At 42.3% G+C, this 20,174-nt stretch overlaps 1 protein-coding gene across 1 annotated transcript in view; it reads right to left on the bottom strand.

The window, feature by feature from the left end:
* MCTP2 (multiple C2 and transmembrane domain containing 2) overlaps positions 1 to 20,174 on the bottom strand; it is a 181,770-nt gene that overhangs the window by 112,840 nt on the left and 48,756 nt on the right. The window contains exons 5-6 of the mRNA XM_029575252.1: positions 1,531 to 1,673; positions 917 to 993 (exon numbers count right to left, since the gene is read on the bottom strand). Of these exons, the coding sequence (XP_029431112.1) occupies positions 917 to 993; positions 1,531 to 1,673 (220 nt within the window). The remainder of the gene's footprint in view (positions 1 to 916; positions 994 to 1,530; positions 1,674 to 20,174) is intronic.

Below are 20,174 nucleotides of genomic sequence, written 5' to 3'. Positions count from 1 at the left end.
AGTTGGCGAGTGTAGGGCCTGCAGGCCGGCATGCACCGACAGGCCCTGCGGTGTGAGTGGGGAAAGCCTGTAGGGACACTGCAGAGCTGGCTGACAGGCCCCCCCCCCCACTCTCACCGAGCGCCAGAGGTTCTCCCGCTTCTGGTGACAGGGTAAGGAGGAGGGGCTTAGGCTGAAGGAGTCCACAAATATTCCTGGCTTAGAGTTCCCAGTGGACTCACACGGTCACTGTTGCATGTTTTCCGTTTGATATAAATAAGGAATATGGAAAACCAGAGAGTCCCCGGCCTTCTAATATTTCAGAGATCAGGTTTGTGGGGGACCTTTCTGTGTGGAGCATATTGGGAGAGAATGAAGATGTCAGGATGAAGGGGTCCTAGGCTCCCTCATTGTAAGAAGAGTAAACAAATAGATTTACTGGGCTGAATGCTTTGGCAATCTCAGACTCGTGCATTGGCAGATTAAGACCCTCTGAGGAGGGGGCTCCCTAGGCCCAAGGCTTTGGGGACCCACCGTCCCCCCATAGGTTGACTGTCACATAGGCTACACAACAAGAAACTAATGGGGCAAGGGAGGTCCTAACGTTGGGGTGGAGGCCTTCTGTGCCTATAGGGTCACCCAGCACTGGACTCTTGCGACAATTTCAGGCAGATACGCAGATCTCAACACCCTCTGTGCAGAATCAGAAACGCTGGCTGCACAATCGCTTGGTAAGAGGCTCGCATCGAGCACCTTAGGTGCAAGCTACATCCCGCCCTTCCTCCCCACAGACTGCGGAACATATCCCACTCCATGCAGTGACTTGTGTCTGAAAGAGGAGGCAAAGGAGGGGAAGAAAGGGCTGGAAGATGAATCAACTCTTTGGTGCGGCTCTTGGGAACCGATTCACAAGCCCCTAATTTCAGGGAACCGATACCTGTTCAGCTCCAGTTCTCTGAGTGCTAGAAATGCTGAGCCCATGAAGTCGTCAGTGGTTAAGTCTCGATCATAGACCTAGTGCAAAAAGATTTGTAAGAAAACAATAAATAAATAAATGAAAGGAAAAACGTGATAAGAGATTGCGTCAGCTGACCCGACGTCATCAAGCTGGCTGTCAAAAGTCAACATTTTGCCCATCAGCAGCAAGTCTGAGACAGATTACTCCAAACTGAGTCTCTGAAGAGCAGATGTATTTGTACTTTATTGAATGTTTGTGCATGATAAAACCCATTTTTCCCCCTGCTCTGTACTGCATGCAAAATAAAAGAAGATTTGATTGTGGTTCTAGGTTACAAAGATCTCTCATGGATTGTATTTCTAGCAGTCTACAAATCATTTCCACTTTTCTTCCTCCTAAAATTTCCCTCCCTGCAATGCATTTGAGCAAGAGACTGATACGGCGCTCCCTCTTGCATCCCATGAGCTCTCAATGTCTGTCATGCTCCTGGAGAGGAACTGAAAGAAAATACTCAATGCACGCTCATGTTTAACATAATCCTTTCATGCAGCAGGACACAGCGCACAGGAGTATTACAGAACTCCGTTAATTACCTTCACATGCAGTTTGTCATCCAAGTTTTGGATGGGTAATACAAAGTTCTCATCCCAAACTGGATTCAGGTTCTTGTAGATGACTCTGCTTTTATAGAGAGTTTTTTTATTCAGCTTAAATTTCACATAAGGATCGCTTGTACCTGGAAGGAATACATATATTTTTAAAGGCCTAGCCAATGTCAATAAATGTCATCGTTAAGCCCCACCCCCCCAAAAAAAAACATATTTCATGGTAATTAGGAAACAATCATTTTTTTTTTTTATTGTAGCATAACATTTTTAAGACTTAACAGTTTGACTGGAATTCCTGACAGTCAACAAGACCTGCTTCTTAGGAGGTGTGGTCCAGTGGTTTGAGCATCAGGCTGAAAACCAGCTAAGCCACAGTTCTCTCTTTTTTTTTTTTTTTCAATTCTTTATTTACTATTACTTTTGTAAGGTAAATCAAAGTGAAATCTTTCCTTATAAAGCGGTTAAAGAAAGGTAATAATACATAATCCGGGAAAAATATGCATTATCCTGACCCAATTTAAATTTCTAACTACCGGTAATTAAACTGCCTAGAAGACCCTTGAGATCATCCGGATCTGTAAAAGAATAATTCTTACCATTCAATTTAATTATTCACCTACATGGGTACCTAAGAATAAAATACCCTCCTTTATCCAAAACCTCCTTCTTCTGTAGTAAAAATTTCTTTCTACGTAACTGAGTTGGTTTTATAAGGTCTGGCAAAATCCATACCTTTTGACCATAAAAGGTCTTTAAATGGTTCCAAAAGAAATTTTTCATTACACTATATCTGTCTGTTATAAATGCAAACTGAATTAACAAAGTTCCACGTTTTTTAACTTCCAAATCTTCTTGAGATTTTTGCAATAAGTCAGATAGTTCCATTGAACTACTTTTACATAACTTTAATTCTGATGTTTCCTTTTCTTTCTTCTTTTCATCTCTTATCGCCTGTACTTGTTCTATCTCCTTCTGCTTTACTCCTACATAAAAGGCTCTGACTATGACTGGTAAACAATTGTCTGGAATTTTCAGTATTTGTAATGCATAATTTCTGAATAATTCCAGTGGATCCATCTTTTTTATGATAGGAAAATTATTAACCTTCAGATTTAATGATCTTATAGAATTTTCAAGATTTTCCATTCTCCTATTGACCTCCCCTTCGACATTTATTTGGCGATTCTGTATCTTTTCTATCTGTGAAACACGCTTAACTAGCTCATTCACTTCTTTTCTTTGATCTTCTAGTTTTACTGTATTTTGTACAGAAGAACTAGTAGTATTCATTACTACTTCAGTTAATTTATTAATTGACATGTCTAATTTAACCATATAGTTCCACAGACTTTCTAAAGTTATGTTAGCAGGTTTCCTCAACCGAATATCTGATTTAATTACTACTTACTCTGTTAAAAAGTTTTTACTCGACTACCCTCTTGTAACCCTGCCCAATTACTTCCCTCTTTCAGCCCTCAACTTACCCTCCTGAACGTTAACAAACTTCCTTACTAGGTACTTTTTGTATATACCTCTCACATGGTTATTCAGTTTGCTGTTATTCTTTTTTTACATATTCTTAACATGGTTATTCATATCTCTCACCTAGTTATTCAATTACTTTTATGCTTTGTGTTTTTTGTAAAGCCTGTTGCTGCATTATGTTACCTGTAAACCGAGGTGATGTTCCCAATGTGCTGCGGTATATAAAAATGCTTAAATAAATAAATAAATAGAATAAATACTTCAATATTGTTACGTTTTTCTTTAGCAGGGTTGGTTAATATTGGGGAACTAGTTTCTCTCGGAATAACACTAGGATCCAAAATGTTCAACTGTGATGTATCTTGAGTCATTTGTTCGGATAATTTCGGTATTTCAATAAGTTGTTGCTTAGGCGCATCTCCCAAATCCAGAGGTCTCAAGATTACCTCTTGCAGATTCCCTGGGCTCTCTGGGGTAAATCCCCCTTCTATTCCAGGTGGTGATGGTGTATCCGGTGCCCCTGGGCTTAATGATGTTTCCTCGACCCAGAGAGATGCATTCCGCTCTAATACATCTCCCACAGCGGTCAGCCCTATATGGGTATTCTGCGTTGAGTCTAACCATTCAGATACTGTTTTGTCGTATTTCTGTTGCCACCCCAACAGAAGGCCTTAACTTGACCTTCCTTTTGGTATGTGGCATATTACCCAAAGGAAAACTTCAAGAGTATCTGATGTAATAATGCAATAACTTTACAAAAGATTTCACTTTTGGAGGCTTAAAGGAGTAAAGCGACTTAATAAGGTTGTCCTACCTGAAGTGGATTGAGATTACAAAATCCTAAATTTGTAGTGAATAATAAGGACAGATCTGGCAGAATCCCGGCAAAGCCCAGCTTAGCCGCGCGCCCCTTAAGCATGCACGGCTTTTGCGGTGCGCCGCAGGCAGATCACTTTTAAAGTCTACTTACAGGTCCTGGTCCCGCCTCTGAAACACGCCTCTCAGCGTGTCATTTCCAGCTGGAGATGGAAAATTTTAGCGTCGATGCAAAGCAGCATTTACCCCCGGATTCCTCAGCTGCAAGGTAATAGTCAGGCACTTTCTCCTCCGCCTCCAGCAAAGCCACAGTTCTAATCCCAATCCTGCCACTGATGTGCCTTGTGACCTTGGGCAAATCACTTTAGCTCCTGTAGCCTCAAGTACCCAACTCACACCCTAAGCTCTTTGGAGCAGTGACATGATATCTGGAACATTATGCAAGTAGTTGTGCTATGAGTAGTTTTAGATTTCAAATAAGGAAACCTTCAATGAAGGACTACAAAGTGCCTGCTAGCTCAGAGAGAGTTTGTTATTGTTATCCCCTCTCCTCAGTTTTGCAGATATCTACAATTACAGCAGGCTCCCATGAAAAGAATGAGTCAATTGATAATATTCCCAGGTTGTGTTCTGCTGAGGCCGATTTAAAAAATCTGAAATGCTATCTGATATCCACTTTCTACAGGATGTAGGGGTCCTTTGCTGAATGTCCATTGCCAAAGTAAAGGTAAGAAGCCAAACCGGAAGGAGTGGTATTATCGAGTGAGATACTGTTGGCTCCCAGGTTAGTAGCCATAAGTACTAATCGTCCTTTATTTATTTATTTACTTAAAATTTGTATCCCACACATATCCAGTGTTCAAGGTGGGTTACAGAAGCACATACAATCATTAAAAGCAAACAACCATACAATTCATATACATATAAAGCAGCCTGCAGTAAGCGAGCCATAACATAAAAAACGCAATACATATTAACTCAGCTAAGTTGTCTGATATGCCAATTGAAACAGATAAGTCTTTAGATGAAATAGATATTCAACAGATATTTAGATGGATGTTCAAAAAAGAATATATCTGGTTAAGTTAGTTTCCTTTAAAAAAAAAACAAACAAAAAAAAACATAGTGACATATCCCCTGCCTCCCTCCTATCCCAGCTGCAAAGGCCCTATGGGGCCGAACGAGTCACCCACCCCAAAATGGCCCATTTAATGTAAATAAAAATGTATTTGCGCCAGAAGTCCCCCCTCCCCTCTCCCCCCTCCCACCCCCTGCTCCAACTTATCCTTATATATGGAAATGGTAAAATTCACGGCCTGAAGATTTCACCACCCCCCCCCCCAACACCCCCTCAAACTTTTCCCTTCTCCACTTTCCCCCATGCCTCATACCTTTATTTCCAGTTGGGTCTCCAGGATCACAGCAGCCTGCTACCGTGATCCGGAACCAACACTTCTGGGGATGCTTCTGTCATTGCTAGGCTACTATGATGGAAGCGTATGTTAGCCGGATAACTTGTCCACTAAACGCCCTACTATGGACCCCTAGAAGTTTTTTAAACTGCTTATGGCATGCTATAAATTATAACTATTCTGGAAGAGAATTCCAGAAAATAGGGCCTGATATAGAAAAGGCTATATCTTGGGTCTCTCCAAGGCATGCATAATGAATAGATGCAACTTCAAATAGACCTTTATTGGCAGAGGAATTTAACGTTGTCACATCCAATATATTAAGGGCTTTATGAATTAAAATGGAAATTTATCTTACTCTCCATTGTATTGGTAACCAATGGAGGGACTGTAATACCGGTGTAATATGCTAATGTTGACCAGCATTCGATAATATACATGCAGAGTTCTTAATTGGTAAAGGTCTGCTAGAATTAGTTGGGAGACCGAGATACAAAAGAATTGCAATAATCAAGCCTTGCCATAACCAATGCTTGAACGACTGATGGAAGTAGAGGCTTCAAATGTTTAACATACTAGATTAGGTTACATTTTGAATGTGAGCCTGCATTAAAAGATTAGATCTCAAGAATGACACCTAAGTTACAAACTTTGGGCCTTATTTTCTAAGGCTATCGCACGCTTGCGCTACCAGCGCAAGCGTGCGATAGCTAGAAATCGTAGCGCACGCCTGTAAAGGAGACATCAGGTGGAGTCGGCCCCGGAAGAGGAGGAGTCGGGGCGTCACCGGGGCCGACTCCGCAAAGACGGCGCAGACAGCGAAAAGGTAAGGAGCCTATTCGCTGCCTATTTCGCGCTGAATAACTACACCTTTTATGGTGTAGTTATTCGGTGCGTCGCCAGCAGCAATCGCACCGCGGCTGTGCAATCGCTGCCAGCTAGCGCAGGTCCCCCCCCCCCGCCCCCTGTTACCACCGGATTTTCTAAGTTCTGCGAACTTAGAAAATCTGACCCTTTGTCTCTAATTTGTAACTTAACAGTCATCAGAAAGCAAATGTGTAAGTGGATAAGTTCAATTAATACATTGTAAATTTTATTCAGAGTACAGTTCGCTCTGGAAGGGGTTTTAAAATGGGTTATATTGGCTTCTAGTTGTGAGAGAGACCATTGACACAATCTGTAGTGTGGTGGGGCCATTGTTACCTTTGGAACCATGTTGCATTTATTTGTCAAGACATTGGTGGATTGAAAATTACTGCTGGTCAGCTTATATATACTCATGTGCAATTAGCACTGGAAAGACGATACCTTGCAGTTATAAAATGGAAAGATTCAATACCATCACTAAAACCTGAATGGCTGGCTAATGCTGCGAGCATGGACAGCCGCTCGAGAGCATGAGCCCCTGTGCCATGACGCAAACTGCACATGGTCCATACCACTGCACATGGTCCATACCACTGGAGGGTGAACGCATCCAGACACGGGCTGACTGGAACACTCTTAAACTTAGAACATGGCTTGAACTCGGAATACTTGAAGGCCTCACTGAAACTGCAGACACAGGAAGTGAGACCTAGCAACACAATGTTGGTCTCTGGGATAGCCCTCTGGCCACTCCAAAAGCCCTTTTGGACTTGCCTCTTGGAAATGGCTTGAGCATCAGGACAGATGAAGGCGAGGACTGAAGAAGACTGGAGAAGAGGACAAGATGAAGGCACTGAAGACTTGGACAAGACAAAGCTCTGGTACAGCCCTGTGCTGCAGTACTCCCTACACAGCCCATGGGCTGGCCGTGGACCACGTCAACAGCAGTGCAGACTCTGGACTTGGAACTTGACAAGCACTTGACATCAGGACTTGGAACAAGATGAAGACTCTGGGAGCACCCTGTACTGCTGTGAGCCCTACACCATCCATGGGCTGGTCACGGAAATTGACAATATCAGTGTAGGCAATGTACTCAGGAACGAGGCAGAAGCTGGAAAAAGAACTCCAAAGACCGAGACAGGACTCAGGAACTCAGACTCAGGAACTTGGACTCATCCGGAATTCAGGTCCAGGGATGGGACAGGACAAAACAGGACTTTAAAACCAAGGGACTTCTGGAGACTTGGACCAGCAGATGAAAACTCTGGACAGGACGAAGACATGGAACCAGGAACAAAATGTGGAATGAAGGAACGAAGACTTGGGCTCAGGAATGAAGACAAGAACCAGAAACCCATGAAAGAACAGGAACATGGAACAAGGAACGAGAAACAATGAAGACCTTGAAGGTGCTAGCAAACCATTGCAAAGGCAACAAGGAACTGACTGAAGAGCACTTCATAGGGCTGCTGAAAAGAGAAAACATCATTGGGAATCACTGCAGCATTTCCTGCCACGAGCCGTTTAAGTCTTCAGCAGAGGCAAGTGCGCGCGCCTAAGGGACATCAAGGAGAGCTGGAGTCTGTGGCATTCAGGCCGCGAAGATCAGGCAGCAGTGGCATCTGGCCATGCTGAAGCAGGCTGATAGAGAGGTGACTCGGCGCCGCATAGGAGCGGCAGCACGTCTCGGCAGCAATGGTCACATCTGGGAAGACGAGTGAGTCGCTCACGGGCCTGTCCCACGAGAGCAGTTCACAACAGTTAACATTTCTCATATATTTCCAGTAGAGCAAAAGCTGTACATTTATATTTATAACGATATGGTCCCCCTGGTTAAATTACTCCAATCTTAAGGATTAAGAGTTGGAGATAATTGTTTAGGGCTGGGGGGGGGGTTTTTGGGCGATAGGGGGGAGGTATCTTACATGATTGCGACATTGGACTACCATCTTGGCACAGTCATAAGACAAGGGATTTGTTGGGTTTTTTTTGCATTGAGCATGCCAAAACAAAACTATTTTATCTTATATTTGAGACCAAGTGCCTCCCAGGATTTAGCAGGGAGAACGTGGAAGGAACAAACAGGTCTCATTTAAATACCATTTTCAGTTAAACAAATGTTGAAAGATATCAATTTTTTTTCTTCACAGTTATGTGCATCTCTCATGACTACATTTACAGCTCTAGAACATTTTAATAGAAGCAGAATATAGCTACAGATAAAGACCACAGGTCCCATCATTCTCCTTTCCTGTTGCAAAATGCAGATTTTAGTGAATCCTCTGGCTTCTCTTTCACTTCCTGGCATTGACATGGCATGGGAATTTTCCATCCAAAAACATCACCCTTCATGTGGATCTGTCCCAGTGGATGGGGTTTATAGTATATGAACAAATAGAAATCCTGAAGACAACGATCAGGGAATAAAACAATGATGATCCCCAACACAACTGGAATATCCTGGGAGGTAGAAAAACAGTCTGAAGACACCCAGAAGTAAGTCAAGACTTGACGTAATCTGGTTTCTCCAGAGTTTTGGATCGCAGTTGCTTTCCACGGTATTTTAGACAGCTCAACTTTGCATCCATGTTGGCAATAAGACAGGAGATCTACATGTAGCCAAGCATATAAATGCAATTCATTATAAATCTGTGCTGTAGAAGCACTAGCCTTATCCACGAATGTCTCCCAGAAGTAAGTATTTTAGCAACAAATGCCATGTATCATATTCTAGGTGCCACATGTTAAAAAGTCAGGATCCACACACAGTACACTTAGCAAATGTCGGCAGAAAAAGAACCAAGTGGTCCAGTGTGCCTAGCACGTTATTTGTTTATTTATATAAGGTTAGTAATTTCCACTCCATGCAGGATATCCTCATGCCTTCTGTTATGGGTAGTAACTGCTGCTCCGTGCAGATCCCATCACATACTTTCACAGACTGAAAGAGCCAGCACCCTTTGCTCAAAAGGTTTTAAACAAATGCTTCTAAATTTATTAAATCTTATTGACAAAGCAACATTTTGAATCCATAAACATGACCTCCATGTGTCTGATTGGCAGTGTATGGACCACAGAAATTTTGTACTCAGGTCAGTCTGTAAAAATGATGGAACATATACTGGTCTCGCCAATGAATATGATTTAACACATTTAGGAGTATTATCTCGCCTTAGAAAACAGAGCACCCGGCTGTTTCTGGGACTAATCTGATCTTCGACACAACACACATCAATGGAAGAATCAGCGTAAATCGAGCAATATCATCATTCTTTAACCAAGAGAATGAGCACACGAATCCTTAAAAATAATGAAAGGAAGAGTTAAGAATTAAAATCCATTAGGAACAGAGCAGAGAGGAGTAATACAAAAAACAGTAAGTATGCAAGCTGCTACGTGAGCTGCTGAGCCAAAAGGTTATTTAAACCTGTCTTTTGAGTCAAACCTTTTCTCTCTGTCTGGATCGACCCAGGGGTGCCCTGGAGAACAGAATGCCTTACTGTGCCAACGGAAAATCAAACCGACTACAAGTGAACTCACTGAAAGGCTATTTAATCATTTACCCAGGGTGTTAGTGGGGAGTTTTCTCAGTTCCACACTGCGACACAGTGGGTTTGCTGATATCAAATGCTTGCCAGCAGCACATAGGCTCGTATCATCCTACTGCAGGGCAGGCTGAAGAAGTTTACCGGTCTCGTCCGTTATCTGACACTACAAAAGCGCCACTTTGTGTGTGTCCAACTGAACTGGAGAAGATTCCATGTAATATGGGAGTGGAAGATTGGACATTACTTTTCAGCCCGGGAGGGGACGGCAGGATCAGTGGTACATTCTCACTCAAATGTAGTCAAAGTTCAGGGGGCAGCATTCTACTTCTTCTCTATGGGGCAGCGATTGCCTTTAAAACCAATTTAAAGTAATCCATACTGTCAAGAGGCCTATGAACATGTAGCCTATGTCACTATAGTACTGTCCATGTTAATCTGGGAAGCATAAGCCTTGCAAAGGAAACCTGAAAGGGAATATAAAATGTCCGGAGCACTCAATATATTTGCTTTACAACCAATACTGATAGCTTCTGTGCACAAACCCGCCTCCCCCCCCAAATCAGACAATTATATTTCTTAGTGTAAAGGGTGGTGAATGCATGGAACTGCCCCACAGTGGAGGATCCAAGAAAAGGATCACTAGGGGGACGAAGGAAATGAAGAGAAAGTCAGAGATCAGCTGGGGTTCTTTGGCCTTGCACCAGGAAGTAAACTGGGCAGATCGGATAGGCCTTATCTGCCAACATATTCTCTGTTACTACATCCCAAGATTATTTTCCACAATATAGCTAAAAAAAAAAAAAAATCTGCAATCTTTCTTTAAACAAACAGCAAAAAGGACAGAAACTGAAGGCTAAAGTTTCGGTACATCAGTGTAATAGCAAACTCTTTTCAAGGTTGGTTAGCTCAAAGCAGAGTTATTGCTTTCCTCCTGTGCTCTCTTCCTCGTGTGAGTAAGACATTAGCAATCATTCTGATATAAAAACAGTAGGGAACCAAAAAAAAAAAACCCTATAACAAAAAAAAAAAAGAAGCCTTTAATTAAATGAGATTGCCACTCTGGGATCAAGCCTTCATGCCTGTCAGCCTGCTCTTAAAATAAATATCTCAAGCGCTGGGCCTCACTAGTGTCACTTTCACACAGGCAAGGCACGCCGGGTAATCCCCAGGCATCTTGACAGCTACATAACGTCCAGATTATTTTGTGGGTGAGTGGCCACACTTGCGTGAAACAAAATATTGATGCCTGGAATTAACAGAAGAGCAGAGATGGTTTACAGAATAAAAGAGGGAAAAACGTCAAGTTTGGTACAACTCTCTGTTGTTGGAGAGAGAAAAAAAAAAAAAGAAACCGCCACAGCTACGAGCGCTGGTTTCCTGCACCTCAGGCCTGCCGTTTCACTATCGGGGCTACAGATGCGAGACCGTTCAAAGCAAGCTCTCAACTTAGGTGGTTTTTTTCAGCCAGGTTCAAAATAACCCTGCTCGTCTGACCAGCATTCATAGCAAATGGCGGTGCCATTCTTCTCTTGAGAATTTCGGGCAAATCTGAAGGGGGGGGGCCCTGGAGAATTACGGCAGATCCAGTGCTTCTTCTGAGGATTTCAGATTCCTTAGTCAAATCAAACCAGAAGCAGGGGCTGTTGTCGGCTTAATTTGACTAAGAAGTGTATTGCTCAAATAATAAAGAGTTTGCACTGTGATTATCAAAAAAATGGTGGTTGATAGGTAATTGATGTGTCAATTTAATGGAATTATGTACATTTGTTTGAAGGCTATTTGATATGTTCTTTTGATTCTTTGATATATGTTTGTACTTATTTGGTTTATATATATATATTTTGATTTCTTGCGTGGGTTGGCATGAGCATAACGTACATAGAACAGCAGTCACTACCAACCTTAAAAGAAGGCAAGGGAGTACAACTGAGATCATTCTTAGCAGGACGGTCCCCTGTTATAACTTCCACAGGCCCGGTGTGAAATAGTGCAAGAAGTGGTAGCAACTCGGCGAGTTATCGATTATAAATGTTTGAGTTAAATTTATATTGAAGATATGCTCCATTCTGCCCCTAATTACTATTATTTTTTCTTATAATTTAAATGTCATATTATATGGAATATAATATTTACCTTATTGTGTACCATTGTTACTTTAATGACATTGATTTTTCTGTAAAGGAATGTTTATTCCTGGTAAATTTTCAAAAATTTGAAAATAAAGAATTAAAAAAAAAAAAAAAAAAGAAGGCAAGGGAGTAACCTGCACAGAACGGCAGCCAGTCACTACCAACTTTAACAGTATGCATGGGGATAAACTACATAGAGCAGCAGTCACTACCAACCTTAAAAGAAGGGAAGGGAGTAACCCGCACGGAGCGGCAGTCACTGCCACCTTTAACAGTACTCATGGGGGTAACCTGCACGGAGTGGCAGCCAGTCACTGCCACCTTTAACAGTACACACGGGGGTAACCTGCACGGAGCGGCAGTCACTGCCGCCTTTAGCGGTATGCACGGGGGTAACCCGCACGAAGCGGCCGTCACTGCCACCTTTAACGGTACGCATGGGGGTAACCCACACAGAGCGGCAGTCACTGACACCTTTAACATTACGCACGGGGGTAACCCGCACGGAGCGGCAGTCACTGACACCTTTAACAGTACGCACGGGGGTAACCTGCACAGGAATTTCTTACCAATCAAACTCAGTTAAAAGAAACCAATGAGCGAATAAAATATTTAGAGAATCAGGAAAGGAAATATTTAGATTTTCAGGCTGCAGTAGTAAAAGATAGGGAAGCTCTGAATAGAAGAATTGAAATGTTAGAGAACAATACCAAAAGGTTCAACCTAAGGTTTTTGAATTTTCCTAAGATTATAGGGGAAGATCCCCTTATTACCCTCAAAAAGTTTATGGTTGAACAACTGGGTTTTTCTTTGGAGCAGTCCCCAACTATAAATAATTGTTATTATCTTCCAATTAAGAATTAAATTGCTAGAAATAATATGTTTCAGGGAGATTTATCCAATTTTTTGGAGGATTCGTCTGCAAATATAATCAGTTGGGGAACACTCTTAGTAACCTTTTACTCCATTACTGATGTCAATAAAATAATGAAAAAATATTTTAATAAATATCCAATTTCCTTTTATGACAAGAATATAAAAATCTTTCCAGATTTGGCATCTTCCACACAATTGCGGCGAAAAGCTTTTTTAGCCTTTCGCCAAGAGGTAATATCATTGGGGTTTACATTTATGCTCCGTTTTCCTTGTAAATGTATTTATTTATTTTATTTTTATTTATTTAAGGTTTTTATATACCGGCAATCATGAGAACATATCTTGCTGGTTTACATGAAACGGGAGTGCATTAAATACATCAAACTAAATGTATACTAAATGTATACTAAACTAAATGTATACTAAATGTATACAAATGTATACATTTAGTATACATTTAGTTTACAAATGTATACATTTAGTTTATAAATGTATACATTTATAAATGTATATATAAATTTATATAAGTTTATAAATGTATACATTTAGTTTACAAATGTATACATTTAGTATACAAATGTATACTAAATGTATACAAACTAAATGTATACTAAAACGACAACTCCTGACCAACTAAAAAGTTTCCTAGATCAGATGAGAGTGCCTACCTCTTCCCCGGTTTCCATTTACAAACAAAGAGAGGTATAGACATATGCCAAATGGTTTACTTATTATTATGAGTTTCCTTTAATTCTCCCATATGAATATGGCTAAAATCCCCTCCGTGTTGATTGATATGTATATGGGATGTTGAAATAATTAATAGGTTATTCTTGTGTTGTTTGGATTAAAAATTGTAAGGACAACTACTCATAGTGATTTCAATATGCAATAATATTGTAATTGTATATAAGAAAATTGATAAATAAAGAATTAAAAAAAAAAAAGTCATGAAAAGATTCAGCCCTCGCAGCTGTCCATGGTCCATTCATGCATTTCTCAAACATTCATAATTTAATTATCTTAAAAAAATATAAAACCAGGCTAATATCGAAGAGCATCTTAGAATCACTCGACGCCGGCTTGGATCACAAATGCCTGGGCATTCTGACTGTGATGTAAGCATTCTTTGGGAATGAGGTATGTAGGGGGTTGGGATGGTCTTGGAGTGAGGGAGCAGGGGTGCGCAGTACAGAAATATTCGCCGAATGGAAAGAAAGGTCATTGAAAAAATTGTGCAGGCCAACCACATTTTTGAGAAACGTGCTTTGGAACTTTCTCCCAAAATGTAAAAGTGGGCAAAAGCCCCCACAGCTCTTTTTGCAGATGTATTGCCCTGCAGAATATATTGGGTGACATTTTTTTTTCTCCTTCTTGAAGGCGGAGGGGGAAGAAAAACATGGGCATAAGATACATCATTTTGAAATAATGCAATAAAACTCAACTTGAAAGCTTTAAGGACTTGTTATACCTTTTTTACTAGAAACATAAATCAGACCCTTTGCAAGCTTTGTCAATCCTCACAGTAAATGCCCTGGCCTTCAGTATCTTTCTCTGCAATATTTTAAAATGCCACAAGGTGGCAGCACTACAGTAACTTGAGTAAATGCAATGTTGGTTAGTTACAAGCAAATCAGTCACCACAAATAAGTTGGTTACAAGCAATTTGGTTACTTGCAAATACTTTCCCTTGCCACATTTCACGGGAGGCGTATTCCAAGACAGATGCTACATAATCATGTCACGTCATTCCAAAATCAGTAAGAGGTGGGATTGTTCAACAGAAAAACCTTATAGACAAAGCAAAAACAGTTTGTTCTTCTTTTTCAAAAAATGTGCTAAAAAAAACATGGCTTTTTGCTATTATCTTCAGCAACACTATTTATAGCACACTTTTGCAGCAACAGTGCTAAAAATGAATTAAGAGAAGTTTGGGTCTGCTATGGATACAATGCATGAAGATAAATAGAAGGCCAGACAATTATAGTACACGATAGCGCGACGTGAAACAGACTGTTGCAATGGATTAAGTACAACAGATAAATACCATGAGGGTGCTATAAATAAATACCATATAGGACAGTTATCATGCCACACCCCTAGAACCATGTCCTGAACCTCTACATCAACACAGACGGCAGCCTAATGCCTTCAGAAAAAATAAGTCAGACCAGTTGAACTAGGTCTGTTAGCTTCACCTCTGCCTTCCTAGAGAAAACAATTTTTTTTCATAAAGCAATGTAAAAATCTACAGCAAAAACAAAAGATTACCAATGCAAGGAAAATGTAAGCAATATACAATCAAAATGGCAGAAAAGATCACAAACAATGGGAGCCCTTAGTGTAGATTAAAGTGCATCAGTTATCAAACTATTCCAAATAAAATGAAATATACAGAGCTGAAAAATTAAGCATATTATACTCTAAAATACATCCTATAACTAGAAAAAAGCGTAAGCAGAAACAGAGAATTCTTCATAAGCTCCCCCCCAAAAAGAGAACACAGATACTTTCCTAGAAATAAAATATAATAAAAGGAGAACCTTTTCAAAGTCTCCATACAAAGCTCCTTGCACCTAATTTACCAGGGTAAAATACATGCACACTTTCCCTTTGAAAACTGCACTCGGATACGAAGACTCAGGGACTTTGCTCCTGCCTTCTCCATGGGCGGATTTTTACTGGAAGGCAACAGGACAACATTTGAAAGTGCAGGCTCCATGCCTTGTTTTTCAACCCCGCCCTACGCACATGGAGCACCTCCCCTCAATCCGGCTACAAGGACGCACACCCATGTGTACTTTTAGTCAGGCGGGGAGAGGGGGACAATATTCTGGCAAACAGTTTATCCAGGTACCTTTGGCGACTTTGCAAACTGTCCTCAAAAGTTCTAAGACTGGAGACCATCCAGCACTTCAGATCCGCTTCCTCTGTTACATTCCGGCAAAGCCTTCATCTTATCTGGCAGCGAGGAGACTGTCTTACTAGTTAAATATCCCCAAGCTGGAGAGGCTCAGAATGTATTGTTTACCCAATATCGAAACTTCGCATGTGCAAGGATATAAATAACTTCATCTTTCAAATCAAGAATTTCTTGTCTCATAGACAGAAATCTTCTGCATTGAGCTCATGTGGAGTAGAAAGAGTAAATGTGAATTGGTTGTTCACTCTGAAAACATATAAGGACTCAGTGACACTCCATGAAGTTAGTAAGTAGGTCAATTAAAACAAATTGGAGAAAATGTTTTTCCACTCAACACACAATTAAACTCTGGAATTCATTGCCAGAGGATGTGTTTAAGAAAGGTTTAGACAAGTTCTTGGAGGAAAAGGTCCATAAACCATTAACCAGATAAACTTAGGAAAAGTCACTACTTATCCCTGGGGCTTAGCAGCATGGGATCTATGTACTATTTGGGATTAGGGATGTGAATCGTTTTTCAACGATTAAAATTATCGTCCGATAATGTTTATATCGTCTTAAATCGTTATAGAACACGATACAATAGAAATTCTAACGATTTATCGTTAAAAATCGTTAAATCGTGTTAGTGCGCACTAACTCCCCGTTAGTGCGCACTAACTCGATTTAGTGCGCACTAACTGAAAATGATACAAATAAACACTTTCCAGGTCACTGAAGGTCAGTTAGGAATGAATATGAGTTCCTATTGGCTGGCTGCCCTCTTATCTATTGATATTACCAAGGTTACCACTGAGGTGATGGTTGGGGGGATGGGAAATGGAACTGGAAACTAACGAACACCAACAGAAAATGAAACAAAGTGTTCACACTTCCCAGGTCAGTAAAGGTCACTTAGGAATGAATATGTATGTATGTATTCCTATTGGCTGGCTGTGCTCTTATCTATTGATGTTACCAATATGGTTGGGGGGATGTGAAATGGAAACAGTTGGAAGCTTGACAAAAAAAGTAATGTAATGATCAGCACTCACGTGACTAGAACTTGTTTGTTTATTATTTTTGTTAGCAGGCACCTGAAATGCTAGTGCATGTTGAATTTGCCAATCACTGTGCATTTTAGAAAGGTGGTCCTGGCTGGAACTGTACACAGTTCAAATATATGTAATTGATTGTTGGTAAGTGTATTTTTTAAGTAGCCACACTGGCACCAGTATGTTTACTTTTCCTCCTACTTAACTCACTAGCTCAGCTTTGTAAGAAGGGCTTCTCTGCTTGTGTGTTGTTTTTGTTTGGTGTGAGGAGAGCAGAAACATCAGATCTTTATTCAATCTACTACAGTCATCTCTTACAGTGCCCTATCCCTATTAATACCAGGAGTGTTGTGATCTTCCTGCACACAGTGCCCTAACCCTGATACCAGTCTGAGACAGCTCCCTCCCTGCATTACTAGTGAGAGGCTGGCTTCACAGACAGGGGGGAGCTGCCTGACCCTCACTCCTGACTTCCCCCATGTCCCAGCTAGTGAATGGTGTGTGGGTGAGGGGGGGGGGGGGAGGATGGTGAAGTCTGAGACAGCTCCCTCCCTGCATTACTAGTGAGAGGCTGGCTTCACAGACAGGGGGGAGCTGCCTGACCCTCACTCCTGACTTCCCCCATGTCCCAGCTAGTGAATGGTGTGTGGGTGAGGGGGGGGGGGAGGATGGTGAAGTCTGAGACAGCTCCCTCCCTGCATTACTAGTGAGAGGCTGGCTTCGCAGACAGGGGGGAGCTGCCTGACCCTCACTCCTGACTTCCCCCATGTCCCAGCTAGTGAATGGTGTGTGGGTGAGGGGGGGGGGGAGGATGGTGAAGTCTGAGACAGCTCCCTCCCTGCATTACTAGTGAGAGGCTGGCTTCACAGACAGGGGGGAGCTGCCTGACCCTCACTCCTGACTTCCCCCATGTCCCAGCTAGTGAATGGTGTGTGGGTGAGGGGGGGGGGAGGATGGTGAAGTCTGAGACAGCTCCCTCCCTGCATTACTAGTGAGAGGCTGGCTTCACAGACAGGGGGGAGCTGCCTGTCCCTCACTCCTGACTTCCCCCATGTCCCAGCTAGTGAATGGTGTGTGGGTGAGGGGGGGGGGTGGATGGTGAAGTCTGAGACAGCTCCCTCCCTGCATTACTAGTGAGAGGCTGGCTTCACAGACAGGGGGGAGCTGCCTGACCCTCACTCCTGACTTCCCCCATGTCCCAGCTAGTGAATGGTGTGTGGGTGAGGGGGGGGGGGGGGGGAGGATGGTGAAGTCTGAGACAGCTCCCTCCCTGCATTACTAGTGAGAGGCTGGCTTCACAGACAGGGGGGAGCTGCCTGACCCTCACTCCTCCGGGGTATTGTGATCTTCCTGCACACAGTGCCCTATCCCTGATACCAGGGGTGTTGTGATCTTCCTGCATGCAGTGCCCTATCCCTATTAATACCAGGAGTGTTGTGATCTTCCTGCATGCAGTGCCCTATCCCTATTAATACCAGGAGTGTTGTGATCTTCCTGCATGCAGTGCCCTATCCCTGATATCGGGATGTGTGCAAGAAGATCACAACACCCCCGGTATCAGGAATAGGGCACTGTGTGCAGGAAGATCACAACACCCCCAGTATCAGGAATAGGGCACTGTGTGCAGGAAGATCACAACACCCCTGGTATTAGGGATAGGGCACTGTGTGCAGGAAGATCACAACACTCCTGGTATTAATAGGGATAGGGCACTGTGTGCAGGAAGATCACAATACCCCTGGTATCAGGGTTAGGGCACAAGTTCTAGTCACATTGACTGATCACATTACTTGTTTTGTCAAGCTACCAACTGTTTCCATTTCCCATCCCCCATATACTGTCAGTAGGAAACTTGGTAACATGAATAAATAAGAGGGCAGCCAATAGGAATACATATTCATTCCTAAACTGACCTTAACTGACCTGAAAAGTGTCAAATTGTATCATTTTCAGTTAGTGCGCACTAACTCCCGTTAGTGCGCACTAACTCGAGTTAGTGCGCACTAATCGGAAAAAACGATTTTTAACGATTTTTTAACTAAAAAATCGTGCCTAAGACGATTTTTTGCCCTGCCACACGATTTCTATCGTTAAGACGATATGGAAAACGATTCACATCCCTATTTGGGATCTTGCCTGCAGCCTGGCTTGGCCAACATTGGAAACTGGGTTTGATGGACTCTCAATCTGACCCAGTATTGCAATTCTTATATTCTTATGTTTATAGATCTAGAAAGAGTAGGAACTTAATTGATATACGACATCTTGAGATAATCGAGCCAGACGTATCACCCAATCACAATTGGATATCTACACATACCTGGGAACTTTTGAGCACAGGTCACCTTGAGTTTGGTGCAGATGCATTTACTCTTTCCCCACCACCCCTAACCCAGGCTGAATTTCAGCACATTCCCAAATTCTCTCAAGCCAGACCCAAGCATTCTCCCCATCCCCATCCCCTCCTCTCCTCACCCCACCATAGGCCTAAACCCAGCAGTCACCCCCTTTACCTCCTCAGGCCAACCCTAGCACTCTCTGCCTTCCAGCCCCGAGGCCTAACTCCACCAGCCTCTATCCCCGTGTGGGAGCTGACTCCCTGACAGCCATTGTTCCACAGAGACCCAGCCTAGCCAAATCATTCGCTTTAATTCATAGTTACATTTTTTTTAGTAATTAACACCCATTAATGAGCTATATACAAAGACCCTCAACATATTTTAACAGCGTGTTGTTCTGCCAATATGCCAGCTCATTAAATGTTATCAAGCATATGCAAAACAAGTATCACTGGTCATTGATGTACTCTGTACAACAGACCACATAGTAAAACTAAAAACTACACTGAAAACCTTTTTTAGGAGGCTTAGTAATGAACTGCTAGTGTGCCAGTCTGGTTTCCTACGAGTTTACTCCTGGGCAGAAGCCACTTCCTTGACCTCCCTTCCCTCACCCCTCCGAACTATGATTAAAAGAATTTCCCTCCCCCCACCTCTGATCTCCCCTCCCATCCACCTGATAGTGAAAGAAAGAACCCCCCATACCGTGACCTACGCTCCATCCCCCACTGTGCTAATCCCAAGTACCTCCAACCCCACCCTCCCCTCCCAAAGGTGCTAACACCAAATCCCCAGGGAGGGAAAGGCAGACACTCATCAGGGGCACGTTCACTCAGTTCAAACTAGGAGGCGATATTTCATCCTCACGGAGGTGTTAGACCTACCTGCAAAGGCCGCTGGTCTCAGCTGAGTAAAATATGCCCCTGACGCAGATTCGTAACGAAATGCTGGTGCCTGTGCCTGCTGATTCAGCTCAAGAAGTAACGCTAGTCTGCATTTCAAGCTTCAATTGCATTATTTAAAAAAAAAAATATGGAGATGGTAGCAAAGAATTGGTGCGGTCTTTGTGTTTCACTTTTATGAATCAGTTATGCATGTTTTCATGTAAACTGCTCAGGTCCATAAAACAAGGAGGTAGGCGATCTAAAAAAGCCGTCTTTGTATTGGATTAACACGTCTCCTAATAAAGAATATCAA

Source organism: Rhinatrema bivittatum, chromosome 13, assembly GCF_901001135.1.
Source record: "Rhinatrema bivittatum chromosome 13, aRhiBiv1.1, whole genome shotgun sequence".
NCBI lineage: Eukaryota > Metazoa > Chordata > Amphibia > Gymnophiona > Rhinatrematidae > Rhinatrema > Rhinatrema bivittatum.
Note: the sequence above shows the minus strand (reverse complement) of the source record. Positions and strands in the feature narration are given on the sequence as shown.